Source organism: Eschscholzia californica, unplaced genomic scaffold (assembly GCF_041429995.1).
Source record: "Eschscholzia californica isolate CP2 unplaced genomic scaffold, dmEscCali1.0.p SCAF_3, whole genome shotgun sequence".
Classification (NCBI taxonomy): Eukaryota; Viridiplantae; Streptophyta; class Magnoliopsida; order Ranunculales; family Papaveraceae; genus Eschscholzia; species Eschscholzia californica.
This window is the reverse complement of record NW_028238420.1, coordinates 3,966,174-3,992,280: the sequence shown is the minus strand read 5'-3', so window position 1 is coordinate 3,992,280 and position 26,107 is coordinate 3,966,174. Positions and strand designations below refer to the sequence as shown.

Genomic DNA, 26,107 nt, shown 5'->3' with positions numbered 1-26,107 from the left:
GAAGACTGAGGATCAAATTCCTGTAAAAAGAAAAAGAGCTCTGAAGTCTTCCGTTTGGAATGAATTTGATTTGATTAAAAAAAGTGGAAGAGAAAAGGCGAAGTGTAAACATTGTCATGTCGAGTATATTTATGATAGCAAAAGAAGTGGGACATCAACTTTACAACGTCATTTTCATAAGTGGCATAAGCTTGGCGGGCGTGAAGTGTAAACATTGTCATGTCGAGTATATTTATGATAGCAAAAGAAGTGGGACATCAACTCTTTTAATGGTGTCAATACTCCATCCCACCAAGCTGAATTGATCCGCTTCGAAGATATCTTATACTACTTCATACAATACCTGAAATAGAACTTATGATTCATTGATGGTGATGTAAATTAGAGAACGGTAGATTTACAATATAAGTCTTCACAACTGTTTTTGCGAAAAATGGTTTACTGTAATTGATGACATTTAACCTTCAGTTAGTAAGAGGGAAGGGTTTTAGATAGAAACACGACCATCTTCATATGTCCAAAAGGCCATAATACAACTGTCAACCTGAGACTCAAGGTAAGTCCTAATCAATTACATACAACTGCTTAACGTAGATATGGATACACTTTTCTCATGCAAAACTGAGAAATAGTTTCAGAGTGCTAATTCATCTAAATATGTAAAACTCAGAAATATACAGATAATGTACATGCATAATTGCACACGTACGCAGTAAAACTGCAAAAAATGGAAAGAACAAACTCTTCCTCAAGAATGTGTATAACACAAATTACGTCATGAAATCAGAGATAGATGAGATGGAATAACAGTATATCCCATAAAACTGCAAACTAGCATAATTACTTTTACTCGTCTCTTACTTAAAGTTTTTTCAGTACTAAGCATGTTATGCAAATGCCAAATGATGATATAGTATGGTTCAAATGTATCTATAGCATGACATTCTTTTTATCTCTAATGGGACTAGGATTTTACACGTATAAAGCCTACACTAACTTGCTTAAACATTACCATGGTTTACAAAAGCAGTGAGAATCTTAGATTTATGGAGTGACAACCCTACGAGCTTTAAGAGTCAAACCTGCGAGTTACGTCTTTAGCCCCATTCCCTGCAAAAGCAACAACATATCTCAAAGACCTCCTGCAGGCAGAGGCTGCAGCTTCTACTTTATCCTCACCATCAATAATAGCATTCACAGCATCAACATGCACCCACTTCCCTGTCAAGTTTTCTCCACTACAAAAGACTTCTGCCCAATACAAAGGAGCCCCAACTTTTTTTGATCCAATTGCAGTTGAGATTCCCTGAGGAGAATCCGAAGATTCTACAGTTTTAATTCTTTTTGATCTATTAAATGGAGAAGAAAGATGCGATGAACTATTAGGTGAGTCTTTGGGTTCTGAGTGTAACTTGCTGTCACGAGCACCTGCTGCAGTTGCAGCAAGAGCCATTTCCAACTGCAATTCAAACTCAAGATCCCCTCTCCTCTTCGATCCTTCGGGCTTCTTGGGGTGACGTGCTTCAGAGATGTCACTGCTCGAACCCGGAGTCGTTGGATCGTGCTTGCTATCATTAAACAATTTAGTGACATGAAAACTTTTTGTCTTATCTGTCTTGGGCACTGAAATGTTTTTCTTGGTTCCACGTACACCTCTATGACAAGTTCCACCTATAACGTCATCAGAGGACCCTTCTTTCCGCGATGATGACTTGGCAGGAGATAGAGAAACTTGATGTGACTTGGCCACCATTAATGTAGAAGAATTAAATACCCTGCCATCTCCCCTTGTTGCATCTTGGGTTGAACAACCAGATGTATCTGTATCTGTATCTGGTTTAAGGGATGCCACATCCAAAATTGCCACAAACCTGAGAATATGTCATACTCAGTTGTAAGCATTCATTGTAAATTTGACAAATCATTTATTCAGCAATAAAAAGAAAATTAAATTTTGATAGACCAGAATCCCGGTTCCCAAGGATATCGTTTGTGATGATAGGAATATTTGTAAGAGAATAAATCATCATAGGGTTATTCTCTCTTTCTGGGACCAAGGGTTTCACATTTACTTGGTAAAGCATTAGATCATTTCCACCAGTTCATAAATATACGTGTATATACATGTGTGTGTGTGTGTGTGTGTGTGTGCGTGTTTTGTGTGTGTATGTGTGTGTGGAGTTGTGTTTCTCAAATTTACCGAGTTGTAAGATTGAGAGATCTGAATAACGCCACAGATAATGCAGCAACCTGCAAAGCAAACAATTATTTATTTCACCCGACAATATGTGGTATAACATGTAAATCCATATTGAATTTGATAATCTACCATAAATTTCTAATTTTTTTACTTCAACTCTTTCTGCTGTGATAAAAACGAGAACAGTCAAGCAATATCTGGACACCTAACATCTGTTACTCTTCTACATAGAATTGTAATATTACAGGTTAGGAAGTTGAAAGTACAAGTTATAGATATAATATATGCAAGCCCTCTTGATACTTCCATTATTTCCATATTAAATACCGAAATACATTAACTGCCCTACTTCTCTCTCAACCAGACCTCATATCGCTTCAGATGCATTAAAATTTGATTTCCCTGTGTTCCTAGCTGGTAATATTCTTCCAACATTTGTCTCATTAGAAATTACACTAGCCACTGGAAAAACGAAATTCGAAAAGAAACAATTTTTACCATATATACTCGTGTCTTGACAAGTAAGTTTTCTTGCTTCTATATTACACATCTTGGGATGTTATTACTTGATACCTCTCATAGGCAGAAGGTCATAGTTTCGCACTTCATCTGTACAATGAATAATAGAACAAACGATAAATACCTCTCCTGCAGTTCCTTCATGCTTTTCAAGAGCAGTGGCCAAACCCAACCTAAATGGTCTCTCTGTATTGTTTGGGCTTCTAACATGAAAGTTATCACGGAACTGCATACAAAACATACTCAAACGGAATACCAAATGAGCTAGAAAAAGGTAACACATCAAAAAAAGAAGGAAAAGAAGACGCCCGATAGCTTAAATTTGAAGAAAATATGCATACCCAATTGGCAATAGGACGCAAATCATTAGCAGTAAACTTTGCCCATTCTGCTACCTTCAGCAAGTGTGTCGGTACAAGTGAAAGTAAGGCTGCCTGTAAATAGACATCGCTAGGATAAACTAGCACAATGGAAAAGGATACTATATAATTTAAAACAAGATATTGATTCTAAGATATACAAAAAACCATGTCAGCAAGAAAAAAAAATTCTATTTAAAAGCATATGCTGGATCAACTTAATATTCATGTGGAGAATAGATGATCGACATAAAGCACAATGCTTAAACTGTTAATCTAGTTGTACAACAAACACATGAGGGAATAAAGTGCAGTCTGTCCTAGATGGCATGTCTTGCACTTGGACTGTTGAAAGCAAATGCTAAATTAAGAGCAACTGCATGAAAACCAGCTAGCTGAAAGCAGTATGGTGATATATGGAGTCCATTTAGAGTAGGGAACATAAAGTAAAAGCTACAAACGGAAGTAAGCACCTGAATAAGAGGATCCCTGCAAGCACTGTCAACTAACCTTCCTCGTGCAAGTAAACATAGCAAGTGAGCCTTATGAACCAGCTCAGCCATTTCCTGAATTGAAACCATGTTAAATTTGTAAAAATAAGCACAACACAATCAGTAAGGTACAACGTAACCATGTTACTAATAATCGTAGTATTCAAGTTCACCTTGTCTTCAGCTGAAGCTCTTCGAACAGGTTTTCGCTTACTGGAACATGGAGAATCATTGAATTCAACAATCACATCCCTTGTAACACTTTGAGGTTGGTGGTTTTGAGAATCAGAGATGGTTATATCGCCATCCTCCCAATCAGATTCCTCTGCATCTTCTTCATTGTTAGGAAAATGACAATGAGTACTCCCCTCATCGGCATTATTTTCGGGTAGAAGATTTTCAGATACCAGTGTATTACATGCAACCATTGGCTTTACCTTTTGTTCGTCATTTCCTGTTAAGGCGATCTCTGGCTGGAAAGGAGTAAACACATGAAAGTTTTTAGTTGGTCTGCATTTATGACAATATTTGAGATAGTAAGTGATCTTTACAGTTAGCCTGATTTATATTGTCAACTTGTAACAGCATAGAGTAGTGTGTATAGGGTCAATATGCGGGTCTGACTGTTGATGTACAAGCCAGTCGACCGCGCAGTTAATCTAATGTTTGAATCCAATAACAAGTTTGAAAGTTGGTAATCAAGTTAAAGTTTTGAAACCACTCTTGTGCCATTACTCCAAAAAAAAAAAATTGTACGACAAATGCTTCTTCGGGTTTTAAACTTTGAAGAAAAGGAAATCGATAAAATGTATACGACGCCCTAACAATGGCTGTCATGAGGAATTGCTGCTACAACGATGGTAGTCTATATCAGTAAGATATGGTCTTAGAAAGAAAAATAAAATATAACTGATGGTCATTGAGACAAACCGCTGCATCAGAATCAATAGAATTGAGGTGACTATCCATTTTTTTCTTTGACCTTGTCGAACCACGAGAATTAGCACGTTTTAGAGGTCTCCCAACACCCTTCCTCGACTTATCATGAAGGGGATCTGAGATAAATAACAATTTTATTTGAATGTGAAATGTAAGCACTGAAACCAACAATAACTTAGAAGAAGAAATACGAACCATGGTCGACCTGTGATGTTGAACAACCGTTTTCACTCTGTACGCTTTTGGTTGTATCCTCTTTCCCTGGCATAATGTGAACAAGGAAAAATAAACAATTTGATTTTACTTCAAAAAACCAGTTCGACAACTTGCATTGATTGTTTTTACCAAGAACACATGGTCCATCAAAGTGCATGCTTCGTGACGAAGCTCTATCATCTCTTGCTCTTTTTTCTTATATACTCTCACTCTATCAATTTTCATTGACTTTTTAGTTTGTTTATTTCCTCCCATTGGTTGGTTAATAATACAACTCATATAGAGATGCCAGGAAAAGACAACTACTTCAATTTTATTGTCCAAGTAGAAGATCGAAAATAAGCCACAAAACTTGAACTATTCAATTATGTTACTACCCAATATAATTGAAGTCTTGGTACCAGAAAGGACCGTCCTCGCCAAGACTCTAGGTACAATGGTACCAGAATAGACCATCCTCGCCAAGTCTTGGGCAATGGATAGCTAGCTACTTTGATTTCTTACTTTGTCTTATCGAGATCAATTCACTGACTTCCTAGTTACTTTTAGCTATTCTTGTCATAATCTTATGATGATTCAATTTGGGCGTTTACAAGCAATGACACATTCCCAGAACAGTCACGCAAGGAACATTCAAGCCCATGCCCTTTCAACCGGATAAAGGTAGAATATTTGAGTTAAATCAGACTAATTTTTTTCCTTTCCTTCTTCTTTCTGCTCGATTAGCTAATAATTTAATACCCTATTCCATAATAACTACAATATCATCACTCAATTCTAGTATATTCTTATGAACATTATATCTTTACCTACAAGAAAATTGATTAATTTTTATACAGTTAGGGTTTTAGAAACCAAAAAGACGCTTGAAGTTTGGGAGATTCTAAAACACAAAAAGTGACTCTATGATTTGTAGATAAAACCCTCAAACTGGACTAAATTTCGAATTTAGAAGATGAATAATGAAGATTGGAAAAAAAAAAAAAACAAATAGAGTTACGTACTTTTAGACGAACCTTCATCAAGACACTTGGATTGGTTTCTTGTTCGCATTTTAGGTCGTTCAATTTGTCACTGGAGAAAAGGGAGCTATCTTGGATTGAATTGAAGAACTCGGAAGGTCGCACAAGGGTTCTTTTTTCTTTTGCTTCCGGGAAAGTAACGTTTGAAAATCAAAGTCTGATGAAATTGGGAGTTTTTCGCGCTTTAACCTGTTTGTTTCGTTTTATATCTTTTTTTTTCAAGAGCATTTCACGAAAAAAAAGAAATTATAAGATCATTTTTTTCATCAATGTGTGTGAGTTTTGATTGAGATTGTTATTTCTACTTGCAGAAAATAGAATTCCTCATTTCTTTTGTACATTTAATGCAAATTTATTTTATTTATCACTTAGATTATTTTTTAACTAAATATTTAATTATTTTAACAATTATGAAGATTTGATTTTTATTAGTTCTTACTCAAATAATGATCACTTCAGATAGAGTGTCTCTTGAGATATCTCCATTTAGAGCATCTCCAATGCAAATTTATATCTTTAATGCAATTTTATTTTATTTATTTATGTGATCAGATTATATTTTTAAATAATTTTTTAATTATTTTAAGAATATATGAATTGATTTCTATTGGTTCTAACTCAAACAATGATGAACTTAACAAGTATAGATTTTCAACAAAAAAAAAAAAAAAACAAGTATAGAAATTTTGTTCAACAAAAAAAAATATAGATATCTTGAGAGAACACTCTAGATAGAGTATCCTCTCGAGATATCTCCATTTAAAGCATCTCCAACGCAGTTGCGTGGCTAAGCATTTAGAGATCCAGTGCGAAATTTTTTAATCAGGACCCCTTACTTAGAAGTCTCTCCTGACAGCCTATAAAAAAATAACATTGGACTGTCAATGATTTAGCCTAAAAAAAACATTGAGCCTTAGAGTGCCTACAAAGAAAATTACATCAGGTCTTCATGCTAAAAAAACGAAAAAAAGAAAGAAAAAAAATTTGAAGTCTTTTGTTGAATTTGAACTCGCGATATTTGTGGTCTTAGCGAGTATCACACGGGTCGAGTTATCTTCTATGTATGTTTTAGAGTGGCTTTTACGTTACAAGTATTATTTTTGTATAAAATTTTTCAGAAAAGGGGCCCTCAGGGAAAGGGGGTTGGGTGTTGTCGCACCCCCTCACCCAGTCCCCTGCTCGAACGGAAGATTCTAAAAAAAACTCTAAAAACCCTAGTTGTTAAGTGTGAATTAAGATCCTCTTTCCTAAATGTCAAAATAGAGAACTCTAAACTTTTCTTATCTCCAATAGAGATCTCTAAAATGTCTATATTTAATACACATGTCACTTTTAAATTCGATAGAAAAAAAAGTAGTTAAGAAACAAAGAGTTTGAGTGTCTGACAATGTGTCTAATTGGAGAAGATTTTTTAACAAAAACAAAAAAAAGTCATATGTGGCACTCTAAGATTAGAGTTTGAGTGTCTCATTGGAGATGCTCTTAATTACCTCCACATCATGTTAGAAATCTAAATTAAGTTTCCATTTGAGAAAGTTTTTAAGAAAAAACTCTAAAGATCTTATGTGGAACTCAAAGCTTTTAGATTTGGTGTTGCATTGGAGATGCTTACTTACCCATTCATAAATACTCTACTCGGAATACTTCTCTAATGCGCCATTCAAGAAAAACTTTAAAACTTATATTGTGACTATATAATTAAATGAATAAGTGGCACTTAGAGATCCTTCAAAGAACACTCTAAATTTGGAGTGTCCTCTTGAGGATACTCAAAACAAATGATGTCACGTCATTTTAGAATTTTCATGTGTGACTTTGCACTGAAAATGGATTTTAAAGAAAAACTCTAAGAAATCTTATGTGACACTCTAAGTTTTAGAGTTTGAGTATTACGTTGGAAATGCTTTAAGATACGACTAAGTTAACGTAAAATAAATAAAAGCCACCGGGGACACAAAAAATTTTTGGGGGTATAAAATCTTCGGATGAAAATTTTGGACAAAATTTTTTTGTTTAATTTTTGTTTCCTCAAATCCATTACCGTCATTTTCTTGACGCCGGTAAGAGTCAACAACAACGGTAAAATCTCTCTCCTCTCTTCCTCATCCGACCACTACCTCCAGTCACTTGTCTTTCTTGGATCTCCCTGACGTTTTTCACTCTACATCCCCTAAAAAATTTATGGAGTTCTGAAGCTCCTCCTTCGACCCCGTCTTAAACCTCTTGCTCACAAACGACCCCAAACCCTTCAAATTTTATCCTCTTCCTTACCTCCTCAATCTGTATCTTCGAAACCCTAGAAGTCTCTCAGCCTTCTCACTTAGCTTTGATCTTGAAAGTTATCGTCTTTAAACTTCGTGTGAGAAACCCGTTTTTCGATCCGTGAAGAAATCTGCTATCTTGTTCAGGTACGTGTTCTCTTGTCCTTTTAGTATTTTCAGATCTCTAGACTCGATTTCTATTTCTGACCAATTTTTAGGGTTTTCAGAGTATTTACGGTTATAGTTTGTGTTTTGCCACTACTCATAACTGTTTTGTTGTTTGATTCGCTTAAGTTGTATTCTTGAACTTATAAGCAGAGAACCGCCATTAAAAAGTGTTCCTTTCTTCTCTTCTTCATCTCTCTCTCTCTCTCTCGTAAGATAATACGGTGATAGTTAAGTAATTATGTGTTTTTGATTGTTGAAGGGAAACTTTTAGTGATTCAGTTTATGTTATTTGATACAAAAAGCCTAGACGACCCTCCTTAGGAACCGTTGGTTAGACCGTTTATGCCACATGGCATAAAACTCCAAAAGACCCTCACATGGGCTGACAAAAGAGAAAGTTAGAGAGAGAAAATTAAATTTTCTCTCTCTAACGTGAACAAATAAATTGGGATGTCCGTTTGATTACGGCGTGAGAGACTTTACCGGATCCTTTACCTTTCAATCTTGGCCTTTAATATTTTAAGGGCTGAGATTGAAATACTCAAAAGCAAATTAAACCCAATTTCTTTAATCACCAGTCATCCTTTTCAACCACTTGAAGAACAAAAACGAACCCCAGCTTTGGAGTTAACCATTTTTCATCATCCTCATCCACCAACCGAGTTCTAGCTCGAAGACCATTGTTGTTGTTTCTCTACTCATCTCCTTCTTTCAAAGTAAAGTTATTTTAGTTTTTTTCATCGCGATTATTGTTGGATGATATAGTCTCATATTTGGAAGGACGAATGTCCACCTTCTAATTTCTGATCTTGGAACAAATATGGACAAAAACCAATCATAGGATTTCCAAACCTCAAATTTAGTTAATATGTCATTGTATCTCAAATGTCATGGTGTTTTTAGTTAATAACTTTCTGTACCTCAAACAAAAAATTTAGACATCATACTAAATGACGAGAAAGAATAATCCTTTGACAACAACTCTTAGCTCATGGTGATCCTTCTAACGCTTTGGTTCTCAACAACTCCTATTTCAGTCCACTCATGGTGATCCTTCTAACGTTTTGGTTCTCAACAACTTCTATCTCGGTCTGTCACTGTCCTGTAACAATTTATATAGAGACATTTTAGATTATACCATGACAAAGTAAATATAAGATTAAAATTAAAAATGAGAAAAAAATACGCACATTTTGATGACTTTCTTGAGTAGCATTGAATGTTGCATATTGTGGACCGCAATAATCACTTTCTTGAGTAGCATTGAATCCCACATCTTTTAGATGATCATGTTCCTGAAAAATAAAAGACTTCATTATACTTGTATTTTTTTACAAATATTTAAACAAATAAAAACAATCATGAGTATACAATAACTAACTTTGTTTCTCTTGTTACTTGACACTTCTTTTTTCTTCGATTTGGCGAAAAGTGTAGACACTAATCTTTTTGTACGAGGTCGCCCCTTACGCTTCACACAATATGGGTCAAGCAATATTTCTTCATTATCATTACCGTTGGAACTACTACCTACCTTAGTTCTTGAGATCGGAGTTGCATCAACACTCGCTTTAAATAAGGGTATAGTTTTTTTCTCATTCTCAACCCACTCAATATATCGTTCACAACGACCTTCATCGTCACACGACAAGTCTGCAAGTTCCGTAAATGCACGACATAACCGATCATAGGTACGAAGATTCTCACTTAATGCCCAATCATCATATCCAATTGACAACTTTGTGTGTGCTCTCGTGACATCATTTCTCCATCTACGAAGAATGTATTTCTCTGGAATAAAGTCAATACCAAATTCAAGCAACACCACTATAGCATGTCTACACAATAATCCCTTAGACTCAAACATAAAACAACTACAATGTATACTACTACTCGCATGGTCACAATAAACTTTATAAACCATCCTTTTCTTCATTCCCTCTCCAATGACAATATCAGCCCGTACGTCATGTACGGTAAACATGTCATTTTGGTACCTATTTATTTCTTTGCAATATAACAATTCAACCAACTCAGTTTGAAATACTTTGAATTTCTCTGTGGTGTACACTTGTTGAGCTTGTTTCTCCATCTCAAATCTAGTTACACATGGTATCTTGTGTGCATATGACCTAAAGTCCGCCTCTGCCTCCTTTTGGGCTTTATCTCTCAATGCACGACCATATTGTTCAACAAATTGTTTTAGAATGAACATAACCATCAAAAAAAACATTCACACTTTCACTTCGTTGTGTACTTGACATGCCAGCCCAAAAACTATTGTTAAGGTAAATTGGAACCCAACGATACCTATCCGTGTATAGTTTAGTTAACCATTTATGTTGATGTAAATCATATTTGTTAAGCATGTTTAACCAACCTTCTTCAAACTCTCCGGGTTCTTGTGAATCATATACTAAATGGTTCAATGTCGAGCTGATTTGATCTTTTTGTTTATTGCTACCAAACTTTGCAGGAAACTTCTTCAAAATATGCCATAAACACCATCTATGCCTACTGTGAGGAAAGACTATCTCAATGGCATTCTGCATTGCCTTACATTGATCTGTAATTATTCCTTGAGGAGGGCAATTATCCATGCAAGCGAGCCATGCTTGAAACAACCAAACAAATGTATCTGTGTCTTCATTTGAAATGAGACCACACCCGAGCAAGATTGTATGTCCATGATGATTTACTCCGACAAATGGAGCAAATGGCATTTCGTATTTGTTAGTCAAGTAAGTTGTATCAAATGCAATCACATCGCCAAATTCTTTATAAGATTTTCTACTCTTTCCATCGGCCCAAAATACATTTTTCAGTCTACCTTCTCCATCGTGGTCCATACAATAGAAAAAATCTTTATTTTGAGATTGCATCTTCATGAAATAACGTTGAACTGCAACTACATCGCCTTCACCAAGGCGCAATCGCCTAACTTTTGCTAGGTAATTCTGACAGTCTTTTTTGTTCACAGTTAAGTTTTCATAACCATGTGCATCTTCAACAATGGTACCAAAATTCTTACATACTCGAATTCCTGCTCTATCATGCAATTCTAAAGCCCTTTTTACGGATGGTTTGATGTTTCTATTGCATTTATAAAATCTTGACTTGCTAGGACTTAGAGGATGATTATGATCAAGATAGGTTGACGTTATTTTCCATCTTTCATCTCCTTCAAGCGTTATTCTAATCTTAACTAAACAACCTGTCTTGGATGAGGGTTTTGGGTTTAAGCAATTCGCAGAAGTAATTCTAGGTTTTCCTTCTCTAGCACACGAAAATGTAACCCATCGAAGCAAACCACTATAATCTCTTTTACTAGTTCTTTTCTTCGCAGGAAATCCAACAAAAACGCATATTTCTTAAAAAGTTCAAAAACAAACTCAAGATTATCGTGTATTGTTCCAATCTTTAGTAAATCCAATAGTTCCAATTTACTGTATTTCGAACAATCAATTTTTTTTTCACTCTTTACACATTCTTCTTCGGGTCCACAATCATCTTCGGGTCCACTATCATCTTCGGATCCACTATCATCTCCTTCCCCAAAATTCTCATCACCAATACCATCCCTATAATCTACATTATAGTCTATAGGTATTCCTTCCATAGATGCCTTGAATAAAACAACCAAAAACAAGAATACTTTATGTACCAAGATCAGAAAGTTAGAGAGAAATAAGAAATCACTTTGAACTTAGTATGTGCACATTAACCTAAAATGGTGATGCAAAGATGACTAAAATTACCTTGAAATAAGAAATCACTTTGAACTATGTTAGTATGTGCACATTAACCTAAAATGGTGATGCAAAGATGACTAAAATTACATTGAAATAAGAAATCACTTTGAACTATGTTAGTATGTGCACTTTAATCAAAAAATGGTGATGCAAAGATGACTAAAATTACCTTACTTTGGAAGAAAGAGATGAGTAGAGAAACAACAACAGTGGTCTTCAAACTAGAACTCGGTTGGTGGATGACGATGATGAAAAATGGTTAACTCCAAAGCTAGGGTTCGTTTTTGTGCTTCAAGTGATTGAAAAGGATGACTGTTGATTGTAGAAATTGGGTTTAATTTGCTTTTGAGTATTTCAATCTCAGCCCTTGAAATATTAAAGGCCAAGATTGAAAGGTAAAGGATCCCGTAAAGTCTCTCACGCCGTAATCAAACGGACATCCCAATTTATTTGTCCACGTTAGAGAGAGAAAATTTAATTTTCTCTCTCTAACTTTCTCTTTTGTCTGCCCATGTGAGGGTCTCTTGGAGTTTTATGCCATGTGGCATAAATGGTCTAACCAACGGTTCCTAAGGAGTTTTATGCCATGTGGCATAAATGGTCTTAATGTATGTTGATTTGGGGTCCGCAACTTGTAAGGTCTTCATGCTTTGTTAGTCCAGGGTCTGCATCATGAATGATTTTTCATTATGGTTGACCTTGAATGTTCAACTTCAAAGATCTTCATGAGGGTGGACCCTTGGATCGGCAACTTGAATGATCTTCATTAACACTGACCCTTCGCCCTTGGATCTGTCTTCAAGATGGTGGGCCTTTGAATCAGCAACTTGTGATGACGGTAGACCAAATGATGGTTAAACTGCTAGAAAAAAGAGCTCACTTTGTATGTCTTTCAGCTTGTATATATATGATATTGTTTCAATAGGAAATCAAACTGATATTAGGTCAGTTTATGTCGTTTGTTGTAGTTTCTTAAATGGATTCAGCAGCTAGACCAGTTTCTGTTTCATGTACCGATCCTGTTTCGCTGGAAGCAGGAGAAGGTATTGATTCTCCAACACAAGGACATGATTTTGTTGCTGCTACTGCTAGTCCAGTTGTAGCAAATGCAACAACCAAAGCCCCTCTAAAGAAAAAAATATGAATTGACTACAGAAGGAATGAACAAATGTTAAGAGATCCTAGAAACTTCATGAATTGAATTCTCAACAATCAAGACTTCATTTCTAAACAGAAATTACTCCATTCGAAGAACCCTAGTTCGAGTTCCTTATATACTTCGAACGGAGTACAAGAGAGAGAGAGAGAGAGGGAAAACGAATGGGAGTTCCTTAAACCCGTGGGTTTTAGTAATCCTCCCTTTGATTAAACGGAAGTAATCATTTCAAGGACTAATATTTTCTCAAATTTTAAGTAGATGTTTAAATTGATGGATAAATAGAAACTCATATAGATAGATAAAGAAAGATTACCTTCTAATTGTTCTGAACTTGGACTAAGAAGAAATATCAAACAACAAAAGACAACGTCGGTGTCTAAGTGGTGGCGTTTCCCGACGTCTACAACTACAGAGAGACAAGGAGAGTAATAGTTAGCTAGTGTAGGTAGATTATCACGGCGGCTCAAGTGGTGGCGCTGCCGTGCTCGGTTGAGAGGAAGGCTGAATGAGTTTTGAGAAGAGAAGGGTTTTGGTGTACAAAAAAAAAATGAGATTGACCCGATTAGGAATAGGGTTATGAAAGTGACCCGTTTTAATTGAGTTTCGTGGGTAATATGCGGTCCCACCGTATTACAATTTACAACCCTAAGTAACCCTACTAGCTTAACGAACATCAAAACTTACACGGTAATTTCACTTAACGTATAGGGGTATTATAGTCATTGACTTTACTGACGAGAGAAAGCATCGTAATCTCCTCCTCTTCTTCTTCTCTTGACTCTTCTCATCATCAGAAGCTCCCTCACAAAAAAAAAAGAACTTGGTAGCTCGAAATTAGGGTTTACAGTCAAATCTGTTCCCTTTTTAGGGTTTTGAGACATAACAATTATCTGTATCAGCAGAACTATAATTTTCTTCTAACCATCAGATGGTTCTTCATCTTTAATTTCGTTGGATAACTCAAGGTGATCTTCAATTTAACGTATTTCTTCTTCTTTTCAGATTTACATGAATTATGATTCTTCGTTGAATCTCTATCTCTCTCGCTCTAATCTTTTCTTTCCTTAGATCTCTTTGATTTTAGTTCATTTCAGTTCTAGTGATTAAATTTGAAGTTTTGATGCTTCAATTTTTGGATTTGCTGGTTTCTAAACCCTTTATAATAGTGTTGGTTATGGAATTTTTTTCTAGTATTCATATCCTGATTGGTTTGTATTCTGGTATTGTTCTTCAACCGCCAAAATTATATTGCAAAATCAGGGCTGGGCTAGCTAGAGTCAGGGCTAAGAATTTCGAAATTATTTCCAGAGTTTGTTCAGATCTTACAATTAATTAGGGCTATTTGTTAGCGGGTTATGATGGTGATCTCCATTTCCTAAACCTAATCTGTTTATTTTGCGGGTCATCTTCCCCAGCCCAAATAACCCTAGTCAGATTTATGGTATAATTTGAGGCTTATGTTCTAATCATCTAGTTTGGATTGGTAAGTTTTAGATTCTTTTATCCTGTAACCAGTTTTAAGCTTTGTACAACATTTGTGATTGCGGAAAAGTTTGAATATTTTGTTTCTCTAAATTAAGAAGTGTAAACCTTTGTATAACAGAAGGAAAAAACAAACAATCACATAAAGTTTATCTTTTTTGGGCATATCTGGAAATCCCCAAACTCCAACTCTACATATTTGTTTATCTGCTGGCTTAGTTTGGGTTGGGTCTCGAGTCGAGTGATAGTTTGGTTGGTGTGTCGTGGATGATTTCTTCCAGGTCTAATATTTGTACCTATAGGAGTCCAGTAGACATCTTCTGTATGAATTGAAGCATGCATTCAGGATAAGCTCAAGTTTGGTTAGTAAGTGGTCTTTTTAGCCGTCGCATTCAGTCATCTAGTAAGTGGATGATTTCTTCCAGGTCTAATATTTGTACCTATAGGAGTCCAGTAGACCAGTTTCTGTTTCATGTACCGATCCTGTTTCGCTGGAAGCAGGAGAAGGTATTGATTCTCCAACACAAGGACATGATTTTGTTGCTGCTACTGCTAGTCCAGTTGTAGCAAATGCAACAACCAAAGCCCCTCCAAAGAAAAAAATATGAATTGACTACAGAAGGAATGAACAAATGTTAAGAGATCCTAGAAACTTCATGAATTGAATATTCAACAATCAAGACTTCATTTCTAAACAGAAATTACTCCATTCGAATAACCCTAGTTCGAGTTCCTTATATACTTCGAACGGAGTACAAGAGAGAGAGAGAGAGAGAGAGGGAAAACGAATGGGAGTTCCTTAAACCCGTGGGTTTTAGTAATCCTCCCTTTGATTAAACGGAAGTAATCATTTCAAGGACTAATATTTTCTCAAATTTTAAGTGGATGTTTAAATTGATGGATAAATAGAAACTCATATAGATAGATAAAGAAAGATTACCTTCTAATTGTTCTGAACTTGGACTAAGAAGAAATATCAAACAACAAAAGACAACGTCGGTGTCTAAGTGGTGGCGTTTCCCGGCGTCTACAACTACAGAGAGACAAGGAGAGTAATAGTTAGCTAGTGTAGGTAGATTATCACAGCGGCTCAAGTGGTGGCGCTGCCGTGCTCGGTTGAGAGGAAGGCTGAATGAGTTTTGAGAAGAGAAGGGTTTTGGTGTACAAAAAAAAATGAGATTGACCCGATTAGGAATAGGGTTATGAAAGTGACCCGTTTTAATTGAGTTTCGTGGGTAATATGCGGTCCCACCGTATTACAACTTGGGCTGGGAAACGGTACGGGCGGGTCACCCGCGGGTAGAACAGTTGACGGTCCGGGCGGGTGCGGGTAACTAGGTCTGGTGACCATTAGGGTATTCGGACTGTCCGGGCGGGTAAAATATAAATTTCAAATCGCCATTACCCGTCCGAGCCCGCTAAAACAGTCGGGTAAATCGGGCCAACGGGCGGGTTCGGTCGGTTTGCCCGATTTGGAAATTGAAAATAAATTGTCATTTTTTTTAATTTTCAAAGAAATATTAGATACCAACCTACTGACCATAAAACCAACTTCCAAACTTAGATATAGATTGTACAAAAATAAAACAAACATAGACAGATTGTATAACATTGAAAAAAATAACAAAAAGCTGCAAAATCATCACTTGGCACGATCCCATGGACATGGTTGCGCATTTTCAGAGATTCAGATCATTGCCACAATTTTGATAAGCCATCATAATCTTAATGTGTTTGCTGTCAGGAGGCGCATCACACTAGAGATATTTGGCCCACCAGAAAACTGTGGTCGATACACTAACTCCTGTAACACGGCCATAGACCATCACAACTTGTAATACGGTGGGACCGCATATTACCCACGAAACTCAATTAAAACGGGTCACTTTCATAACCCTATTCCTAATCGGGTCAATCTCATTTTTTTTTTGTACACCAAAACCCTTCTCTTCTCAAAACTCATTCAGCCTTCCTCTCAACCGAGCACGGCAGCGCCACCACTTGAGCCGCCGTGATAATCTACCTACACTAGCTAACTATTACTCTCCTTGTCTCTCTGTAGCTGTAGACGCCGGGAAACGCCACCACTTAGACACCGACGTTGTCTTTTGGTGTTTGATATTTCTTCTTAGTCCAAGTTCAGAACAATTAGAAGGTAATCTTTCTTTATCTATCTATATGAGTTTCTATTTATCCATCAATTTAAACATCTACTTAAAATTTGAGAAAATATTAGTCCTTGAAATGATTACTTCCGTTTAATCAAAGGGAGGATTACTAAAACCCACGGGTTTAAGGAACTCCCATTCGTTTTCCCTCTCTCTCTCTCTCTTGTACTCCGTTCGAAGTATATAAGGAACTCGAACTAGGGTTCTTCGAATGGAGTAATTTCTGTTTAGAAATGAAGTCTTGATTGTTGAGAATTCAACAATAGAAATCAATTCATATATTCTTAAAATAATTAAAAAATTATTTAAAAATATAATCTGATCACATAAATAAATAAAATAAAATTGCATTAAAGATATAAATTTGCATTGGAGATGCTCTAAATGGAGATATCTCAAGAGACACTCTATCTGAAGTGATCATTATTTGAGTAAGAACTAATAAAAATCAAATCTTCATAATTGTTAAAATAATTAAATATTTAGTTAAAAAATAATCTAAGTGATAAATAAAATAAATTTGCATTAAATGTACAAAAGAAATGAGGAATTCTATTTTCTGCAAGTAGAAATAACAATCTCAATCAAAACTCACACACATTGATGAAAAAAATGATCTTATAATTTCTTTTTTTTCGTGAAATGCTCTTGAAAAAAAAAGATATAAAACGAAACAAACAGGTTAAAGCGCGAAAAACTCCCAATTTCATCAGACTTTGATTTTCAAACGTTACTTTCCCGGAAGCAAAAGAAAAAAGAACCCTTGTGCGACCTTCCGAGTTCTTCAATTCAATCCAAGATAGCTCCCTTTTCTCCAGTGACAAATTGAACGACCTAAAATGCGAACAAGAAACCAATCCAAGTGTCTTGATGAAGGTTCGTCTAAAAGTACGTAACTCTATTTGTTTTTTTTTTTTTTTCCAATCTTCATTATTCATCTTCTAAATTCGAAATTTAGTCCAGTTTGAGGGTTTTATCTACAAATCATAGAGTCACTTTTTGTGTTTTAGAATCTCCCAAACTTCAAGCGTCTTTTTGGTTTCTAAAACCCTAACTGTATAAAAATTAATCAATTTTCTTGTAGGTAAAGATATAATGTTCATAAGAATATACTAGAATTGAGTGATGATATTGTAGTTATTATGGAATAGGGTATTAAATTATTAGCTAATCGAGCAGAAAGAAGAAGGAAAGGAAAAAAATTAGTCTGATTTAACTCAAATATTCTACCTTTATCCGGTTGAAAGGGCATGGGCTTGAATGTTCCTTGCGTGACTGTTCTGGGAATGTGTCATTGCTTGTAAACGCCCAAATTGAATCATCATAAGATTATGACAAGAATAGCTAAAAGTAACTAGGAAGTCAGTGAATTGATCTCGATAAGACAAAGTAAGAAATCAAAGTAGCTAGCTATCCATTGCCCAAGACTTGGCGAGGATGGTCTATTCTGGTACCATTGTACCTAGAGTCTTGGCGAGGACGGTCCTTTCTGGTACCAAGACTTCAATTATATTGGGTAGTAACATAATTGAATAGTTCAAGTTTTGTGGCTTATTTTCGATCTTCTACTTGGACAATAAAATTGAAGTAGTTGTCTTTTCCTGGCATCTCTATATGAGTTGTATTATTAACCAACCAATGGGAGGAAATAAACAAACTAAAAAGTCAATGAAAATTGATAGAGTGAGAGTATATAAGAAAAAAGAGCAAGAGATGATAGAGCTTCGTCACGAAGCATGCACTTTGATGGACCATGTGTTCTTGGTAAAAACAATCAATGCAAGTTGTCGAACTGGTTTTTTGAAGTAAAATCAAATTGTTTATTTTTCCTTGTTCACATTATGCCAGGGAAAGAGGATACAACCAAAAGCGTACAGAGTGAAAACGGTTGTTCAACATCACAGGTCGACCATGGTTCGTATTTCTTCTTCTAAGTTATTGTTGGTTTCAGTGCTTACATTTCACATTCAAATAAAATTGTTATTTATCTCAGATCCCCTTCATGATAAGTCGAGGAAGGGTGTTGGGAGACCTCTAAAACGTGCTAATTCTCGTGGTTCGACAAGGTCAAAGAAAAAAATGGATAGTCACCTCAATTCTATTGATTCTGATGCAGCGGTTTGTCTCAATGACCATCAGTTATATTTTATTTTTCTTTCTAAGACCATATCTTACTGATATAGACTACCATCGTTGTAGCAGCAATTCCTCATGACAGCCATTGTTAGGGCGTCGTATACATTTTATCGATTTCCTTTTCTTCAAAGTTTAAAACCCGAAGAAACATTTGTCGTACAATTATTTTTTTTGGAGTAATGGCACAAGAGTGGTTTCAAAACTTTAACTTGATTACCAACTTTCAAACTTGTTATTGGATTCAAACATTAGATTAACTGCGCGGTCGACTGGCTTGTACATCAACAGTCAGACCCGCATATTGACCCTATACACACTACTCTATGCTGTTACAAGTTGACAATATAAATCAGGCTAACTGTAAAGATCACTTACTATCTCAAATATTGTCATAAATGCAGACCAACTAAAAACTTTCATGTGTTTACTCCTTTCCAGCCAGAGATCGCCTTAACAGGAAATGACGAACAAAAGGTAAAGCCAATGGTTGCATGTAATACACTGGTATCTAAAAATCTTCTACCCGAAAATAATGCCGATGAGGGGAGTACTCATTGTCATTTTCCTAACAATGAAGAAGATGCAGAGGAATCTGATTGGGAGGATGGCGATATAACCATCTCTGATTCTCAAAACCACCAACCTCAAAGTGTTACAAGGGATGTGATTGTTGAATTCAATGATTCTCCATGTTCCAGTAAGCGAAAACCTGTTCGAAGAGCTTCAGCTGAAGACAAGGTGAACTTGAATACTACGATTATTAGTAACATGGTTACGTTGTACCTTACTGATTGTGTTGTGCTTATTTTTACAAATTTAACATGGTTTCAATTCAGGAAATGGCTGAGCTGGTTCATAAGGCTCACTTGCTATGTTTACTTGCACGAGGAAGGTTAGTTGACAGTGCTTGCAGGGATCCTCTTATTCAGGTGCTTACTTCCGTTTGTAGCTTTTACTTTATGTTCCCTACTCTAAATGGACTCCATATATCACCATACTTCTTTCAGCTAGCTGGTTTTCATGCAGTTGCTCTTAATTTAGCATTTGCTTTCAACAGTCCAAGTGCAAGACATGCCATCTAGGACAGACTGCACTTTATTCCCTCATGTGTTTGTTGTACAACTAGATTAACAGTTTAAGCACTGTGCTTTATGTCGATCATCTATTCTCCACATGAATATTAAGTTGATCCAGCATATGCTTTTAAATAGAATTTTTTTTTTCTTGCTGACATGGTTTTTTGTATATCTTAGAATCAATATCTTGTTTTAAATTATATAGTATCCTTTTCCATTGTGCTAGTTTATCCTAGCGATGTCTATTTACAGGCAGCCTTACTTTCACTTGTACCGACACACTTGCTGAAGGTAGCAGAAGGGGCAAAGTTTACTGCTAATGATTTGCGTCCTATTGCCAATTGGGTATGCATATTTTCTTCAAATTTAAGCTATCGGGCGTCTTCTTTTCCTTCTTTTTTTGATGTGTTACCTTTTTCTAGCTCATTTGGTATTCCGTTTGAGTATGTTTTGTATGCAGTTCCGTGATAACTTTCATGTTAGAAGCCCAAACAATACAGAGAGACCATTAAGGTTGGGTTTGGCCACTGCTCTTGAAAAGCATGAAGGAACTGCAGAAGAGGTATTTATCGTTTAATCTATTATTCATTGTACAGATGAAGTGCGAAACTATGACCTTCTGCCTATGAGAGGTATCAAGTAATAACATCCCAAGATGTGTAATATAGAAGCAAGAAAGTCAAGACACGAGTATATATGGTAAAAATTGTTTCTTTTCGAATTTCGTTTTTCCAGTGGCTAGTGTAATTTCTAATGAGACAAATGTTGGAAGAATATTACCAGCTAGGAACACAGGGAAATCAAATTTTAATGCATCTGAAGCGATATGAGGTCTGGTTGAGAGAGAAGTAGGGCAGTTAATGTATTTCGGTATTTAATATGGAAATAATGGAAGTATCAAGAGGGCTTGCATATATTATATCTATAACTTATACTTTCAACTTCCTAACCTGTAATATTACAATTCTATGTAGAAGAGTAACAGATGTTAGGTGTCCAAATATTGCTTGACTGTTCTCGTTTTTATCACAGCAGAAAGAGTTGAAGTAAAAAAATTAGAAATTTATTGTAGATTATCAAATTCAATATGGATTTACATGTTATACCACATATTGTCGGGTGAAATAAATAATTGTTTGCTTTGCAGGTTGCTGCATTATCTGTGGCGTTATTCAGGTCTCTCAATCTTACAACTCGGTAAATTTGAGAAACACAACTCCACACACACATACACACATACACACACAAAACACGCACACACACACACACACACATGTATATACACGTATATTTATGAACTGGTGGAAATGATCTAATGCTTTACCAAGTAAATGTGAAACCCTTGGTCCCAGAAAGAGAGAATAACCCTATGATGATTTCTTCTCTTACAAATATTCCTATCATCACAAACGATATCCTTGGGAACCGGGATTCTGGTCTATCAAAATTTAATTTTCTTTTTATTGCTGAATAAATGATTTGTCAAATTTACAATGAATGCTTACAACTGAGTATGACATATTCTCAGGTTTGTGGCAATTTTGGATGTGGCATCCCTTAAACCAGATACAGATACATCTGGTTGTTCAACCCAAGATGCAACAAGGGGAGATGGCAGGGTATTTAATTCTTCTACATTAATGGTGGCCAAGTCACATCAAGTTTCTCTATCTCCTGCCAAGTCATCATCGCGGAAAGAAGGGTCCTCTGATGACGTTATAGGTGGAACTTGTCATAGAGGTGTACGTGGAACCAAGAAAAACATTTCAGTGCCCAAGACAGATAAGACAAAAAGTTTTCATGTCACTAAATTGTTTAATGATAGCAAGCACGATCCAACGGCTCCGGGTTCGAGCAGTGACATCTCTGAAGCACGTGACCCCAAGAAGCCTGAAGGATCGAAGAGGAGAGGGGATCTTGAGTTTGAATTGCAGTTGGAAATGGCTCTTGCTGCAACTGCAGCAGGTGCTCGTGACAACAAGTTACACTCAGAACCCAAAGACTCACCTAATAGTTCATCGCATCTTTCTTCTCCATTTAATAGATCAAAAAGAATTAAAACTGTAGAATCTTCGGATTCTCCTCAGGGAATCTCAACTGCAATTGGATCAAAAAAAGTTGGGGCTCCTTTGTATTGGGCAGAAGTCTTTTGTAGTGGAGAAAACTTGACAGGGAAGTGGGTGCATGTTGATGCTGTGAATGCTATTATTGATGGTGAGGATAAAGTAGAAGCTGCAGCCTCTGCCTGCAGGAGGTCTTTGAGATATGTTGTTGCTTTTGCAGGGAATGGGGCTAAAGACGTAACTCGCAGGTTTGACTCTTAAAGCTCGTAGGGTTATCACTCCATAAATCTAAAATTCTCACTGCTTTTGTAAACCATGGTAATGTTTAAGCAAGTTAGTGTAGGCTTTATACGTGTAAAATCCTAGTCCCATTAGAGATAAAAAGAATGTCATGCTATAGATACATTTGAACCATACTATATCATCATTTGGCATTTGCATAACATGCTTAGTACTGAAAAAACTTTAAGTAAGAGACGAGAAAAAGTAATTATGCTAGTTTGCAGTTTTATGGGATATACTGTTATTCCATCTCATCTATCTCTGATTTCATGACGTAATTTGTGTTATACACATTCTTGAGGAAGAGTTTGTTCTTTCCATTTTTTGCAGTTTTACTGCGTACATGTGCAAGTATGCATGTACATTATCTGTATATTTCTGAGTTTTACATATTTAGATGAATTAGCACTCTGAAACTATTTCTCAGTTTTGCATGAGAAAAGTGTATCCATATCTACGTTAAGCAGTTGTATGTAATTGATTAGGACTTACCTTGAGTCTCAGGTTGACAGTTGTATTATGGCCTTTTGGACATATGAAGATGGTCGTGTTTCTATCTAAAACCCTTCCCTCTTACTAACTGAAGGTTAAATGTCATCAATTACAGTAAACCATTTTTCGCAAAAACAGTTGTGAAGACTTATATTGTAAATCTACCGTTCTCTAATATACATCACCATCAATGAATCATAAGTTCTATTTCAGGTATTGTATGAAGTGGTATAAGATATCTTCGAAGCGGATCAATTCAGCTTGGTGGGATGGAGTATTGACACCATTAAAAGAGTTGGAATCAGCAGCTACAGCAGGGCTGGTCCAGTTCGAGACAAAAGAAAATAATACTTCAACTGAACTAGATAACAGGAAATCTGAAAGGTATAATTCTGCTGAGGGACATAGTAGTGGGTTAGAGACGAGGAAATCTCTTGAGGATATGGAGCTCGAAACTAGGGCCTTAACAGAACCACTTCCAACTAATCAACAGGTATGTATTGACCATTCTAAGTCATTTGTCCGATACAATCAGTTACTTGTGATTTTTTCACTGACTTAGCTTGTCCGAAAACTTGCTTTTGAACTCCAGGCCTATAAAAGTCACCACCTTTACGCTATTGAAAGATGGCTTACCAAGTATCAGATACTTCATCCTAAGGGTCCTATACTTGGTTATTGTTCTGGTCATCCAGTTTACCCTCGAAATTGTGTTAAAACGCTGTATACAAAACAAAGATGGCTAAGGGAGGGATTGCAAGTAAAAGCAAGCGAAAGTCCTGCAAAGGTGTGGCAAGTTTATACTTTTCATAAATTTAGGTTTAGATATCAATTGTTAACTATTCAGTTGATGTAGTATATATGGATAAATCTTGTCATTTCTTGTTAGGTGGTTAAGGGTTCTTTAAAGCCTGGCAAGGTGCAGTCTTCTGAACCAGTTGATGAAGAAGAAGATGCAAGGGAAGGAACTATTCAACTTTATGGGAGGTGGCAAATGGAACCTCTGGTTCTTCCTCATGCCACAAATGGGATTGTACCAAAGGTGAGAGTTTCTTGTGGCTATAACTGCATATCAAAATATTTTTCGGCTATAGAAACTGTTTACAGTTAGCAACGTAGTATTATTTCTGGTCTCAGAAAATCATATCTTTCTTGAAGAGCAGTATTTTATTTACCAGATGTGGATTTCTGGGTATCTACTGTGTATCTTAAATGTCAAGTTTTGGGTTTTATGATTCTTCAGAATGACCGTGGTCAAGTGGATGTGTGGTCTGAAAAGTGTCTACCACATGGAACTGTGCACCTAAGGTTTCCCAGAATCTTTAATGTTGCAAAGAGACTGGGAGTTGATTATGCCCCTGCCATGGTTGGGTTTGAATTTCGCAATGGTCGCTCAATTCCTGTGTTCGAAGGCATCGTCGTTTGCAGTGAATTCAGAGAAGCAATCATGGAGGTAACTAATTATTAGTTTTCTTATTCGAGTGCTTGAGAAGTTATTGTGGGTGTGGTCCATGGGCCTTACTTGCCCCAAAGTGGTCTTGGACCTATCTCACCCCACAATCACTCGACTACAAGTACGAGTCATCAGAGAACACCGAAGGCACAAGATTCTTGGTGAAAAAAAAAAACAATTTCCTAGTTCTTTGTTTTAAGTGAATCATGATTTAGATAGTTTGTGTTCATTGTCTCCAGGCATATGTTGAAGAAGAGGAAAGAAGAGAAGCCGCAGAGAAGAAACGAGATGAAGTCCAAGCACTTTCTAGGTGGTATCAGCTTCTTTCATCTATCATAACTCGTCAAAGGTTGAACGAAACCTACGGGGACGACTCATCTTCTCAACTTCCCAATGTACCAAACCAGAAGGAAGGAAATAGTGGTAAAAATGAGGATATCATGATGTCGCAAGAGCAAAAACAAGGTTATGTTCGTAACTCAAGGTCAAATCTTTCTTCAGAAGCTGGCCTTCCTGAGGATCATGAACATATATTCCCAATTGAGAATCAGAGTTTTGACGAAGAGAGTTCAGTTCGAACCAAGCGATGCCCGTGTGGGTTCTCAGTGCAGGTAGAGGAAATGTAGCATGTCAGTTAAGTTTAGTGTTACTTCTTCAGTAACTCGGTGCTAGTATTTTTGGGTTTCTTGCTACAAGTCAATGGTTTGGAGATAAGGAACAAATTAGATGTCGCTGGGAGGCAAAAATGTGATAGATTCTTGAGCTCTAAATCATTCTTTTGTGGCAGCCTTCTCTCTTTTCGAAGAGTCTTCTGATAAGGTATTAGTGTATTTATGAGTTTGTAAGAAGCTTGATAGTCTGACTCTGACCTCACTCAATCAAAAGTGTGGTAGTATCTATAACTTTTGTTGTACAGGAAAAAGGTATTTTGTAGACATCTGAAGTATATTAGTGGTTTGTTTGGGTATCAATTGACTAAAGGATTAAAAGTTGTCTTCACACTAATAGTAACTAGCAAGCAAAATTATTTTTTTTCAAAAATTTAAAACCTATACGGAGTAAAATATTACGCAAATATTTGACTCGTCGACGTGGTTGAATAGAAAACTAAGATCCCATTAATGGATGTTTAGGTCCTCTCTTGTTTTTTCACTACAGACATGTCTAGTTTTTTAAATTGATTAATAAGCAAACAGAACAATAGGGAGTGCTCATTTTATTGGTAATCTTTGGTCTCTTTCTTCTTGTCTTGAAGGTGCCCCTCTTTTGCCTTTCCATTTCTTGTACACAAATTGACAAAGCAAAGGTAGATGAAAAACAAAGTAAGAACAATCAAGACTAAGCAAAGTAATAGTGTCGTAATCCCAAGTGCTATGACAAATGGTAGGAGAGCCTTGTCCGTGAAAGTTGTAAATTCTAAGTGCTTGCAAGAGCTAGTAGGAAGAATGCCAGGCAAGTGTAAGGTACGGAACTACGGACTGGTCGAGATAAGGAGGGTGGAACCAACGCAAAAGGTCGCAATTCGAGAGAGACAGGCGTAATGAATCTAAACGGGATGCTTCTTTAGAAGCTCGCGTGGAGGCAATAGAGACAAAGATGAGAATTATGGGCATAAAGTTGGATGCCCTAGTAGAGAAGGCTGACAAGGTAAAACCAGTCTGAAGGAAGAATAGGAAGACTTGGAGAGGTCCCCGTCTGTCACCTTTGATGTGCTAAAGGGCGACAGGACCACTGTTATCGAGAAGGAAGGGCAAAGATCACTAGTGAAGTTGAGCTCTTGAAACCTTGAGGAATATAAGACTAGGATCGTGTTGCTGGAGCGAGTTGTGGTCAATGGTAGTAATATAGTGAATCTACGCGGAGGAAGGT

The 26,107-nt window shown here is 36.4% G+C and overlaps 2 protein-coding genes and 1 pseudogene across 41 annotated transcripts; 1 reads left to right on the top strand and 2 right to left on the bottom strand.

Moving 5' to 3' along the window:
* Positions 1-268: 268 nt before the first annotated feature.
* LOC147547795 (DNA repair protein RAD4-like) lies at positions 269-13,791 on the bottom strand. The gene is made up of 10 exons (XM_086667423.1): positions 13,400-13,791; positions 4,704-4,769; positions 4,500-4,624; positions 3,743-4,042; positions 3,552-3,644; positions 3,061-3,153; positions 2,844-2,945; positions 2,201-2,250; positions 1,083-1,871; positions 269-343 (listed from the first exon to the last, which is right to left on the bottom strand). The coding sequence occupies exons 1-10, from the start codon at positions 13,758-13,760 to the stop codon at positions 328-330; spliced, it is 1,995 nt and encodes a 664-aa protein (XP_086523549.1). The 5' UTR covers positions 13,761-13,791; the 3' UTR covers positions 269-327.
* LOC147547794 (DNA repair protein RAD4-like) lies at positions 7,607-25,237 on the top strand. Of its 40 annotated transcripts, none has more exons than XM_086667406.1 (17): positions 7,743-8,154; positions 9,613-9,756; positions 10,652-10,916; positions 16,631-16,723; positions 18,585-18,650; positions 18,730-18,854; positions 19,311-19,610; positions 19,709-19,801; positions 20,201-20,293; positions 20,409-20,510; positions 21,096-21,124; positions 21,477-22,259; positions 22,999-23,278; positions 23,378-23,572; positions 23,675-23,827; positions 24,029-24,238; positions 24,478-25,237. In XM_086667406.1, exons 6-17 carry the CDS (start codon positions 18,816-18,818, stop codon positions 24,862-24,864), a joined length of 2,664 nt encoding a protein of 887 aa, XP_086523532.1. In that variant the 5' UTR covers positions 7,743-8,154; positions 9,613-9,756; positions 10,652-10,916; positions 16,631-16,723; positions 18,585-18,650; positions 18,730-18,815; the 3' UTR covers positions 24,865-25,237. The 40 variants fall into 40 exon arrangements, with proteins under 40 accessions (XP_086523500.1, XP_086523522.1, XP_086523524.1 ...); XM_086667385.1 differs by having other exon boundaries at positions 21,096-21,145; XM_086667389.1 differs by having other exon boundaries at positions 9,613-9,866; positions 18,585-18,640; positions 21,096-21,145.
* On the bottom strand, positions 9,463-11,794 carry LOC147547796 (protein FAR1-RELATED SEQUENCE 5-like; annotated as a pseudogene).
* Positions 25,238-26,107: the final 870 nt, after the last annotated feature.

Coding starts and splice junctions, on each gene's coding strand:
- LOC147547795 (XM_086667423.1), bottom strand. CDS start 13,760: ATGTTCGTTAAGCTAGTAGGGTTACTTAGGGTTGTAAATTGTAATACG. Junction 4,625..4,703: donor AACATCACAGGTCGACCATG/GTTCGTATTTCT, acceptor TATTTATCTCAG/ATCCCCTTCATGATAAGTCG. Junction 3,645..3,742: donor GAGCTTCAGCTGAAGACAAG/GTGAACTTGAAT, acceptor GTTTCAATTCAG/GAAATGGCTGAGCTGGTTCA.
- LOC147547794 (XM_086667369.1), top strand. CDS start 17,576: ATGCGAACAAGAAACCAATCCAAGTGTCTTGATGAAGGTTCGTCTAAA. Junction 19,611..19,708: donor GAGCTTCAGCTGAAGACAAG/GTGAACTTGAAT, acceptor GTTTCAATTCAG/GAAATGGCTGAGCTGGTTCA. Junction 21,146..21,476: donor TCTCTCAATCTTACAACTCG/GTAAATTTGAGA, acceptor ACATATTCTCAG/GTTTGTGGCAATTTTGGATG.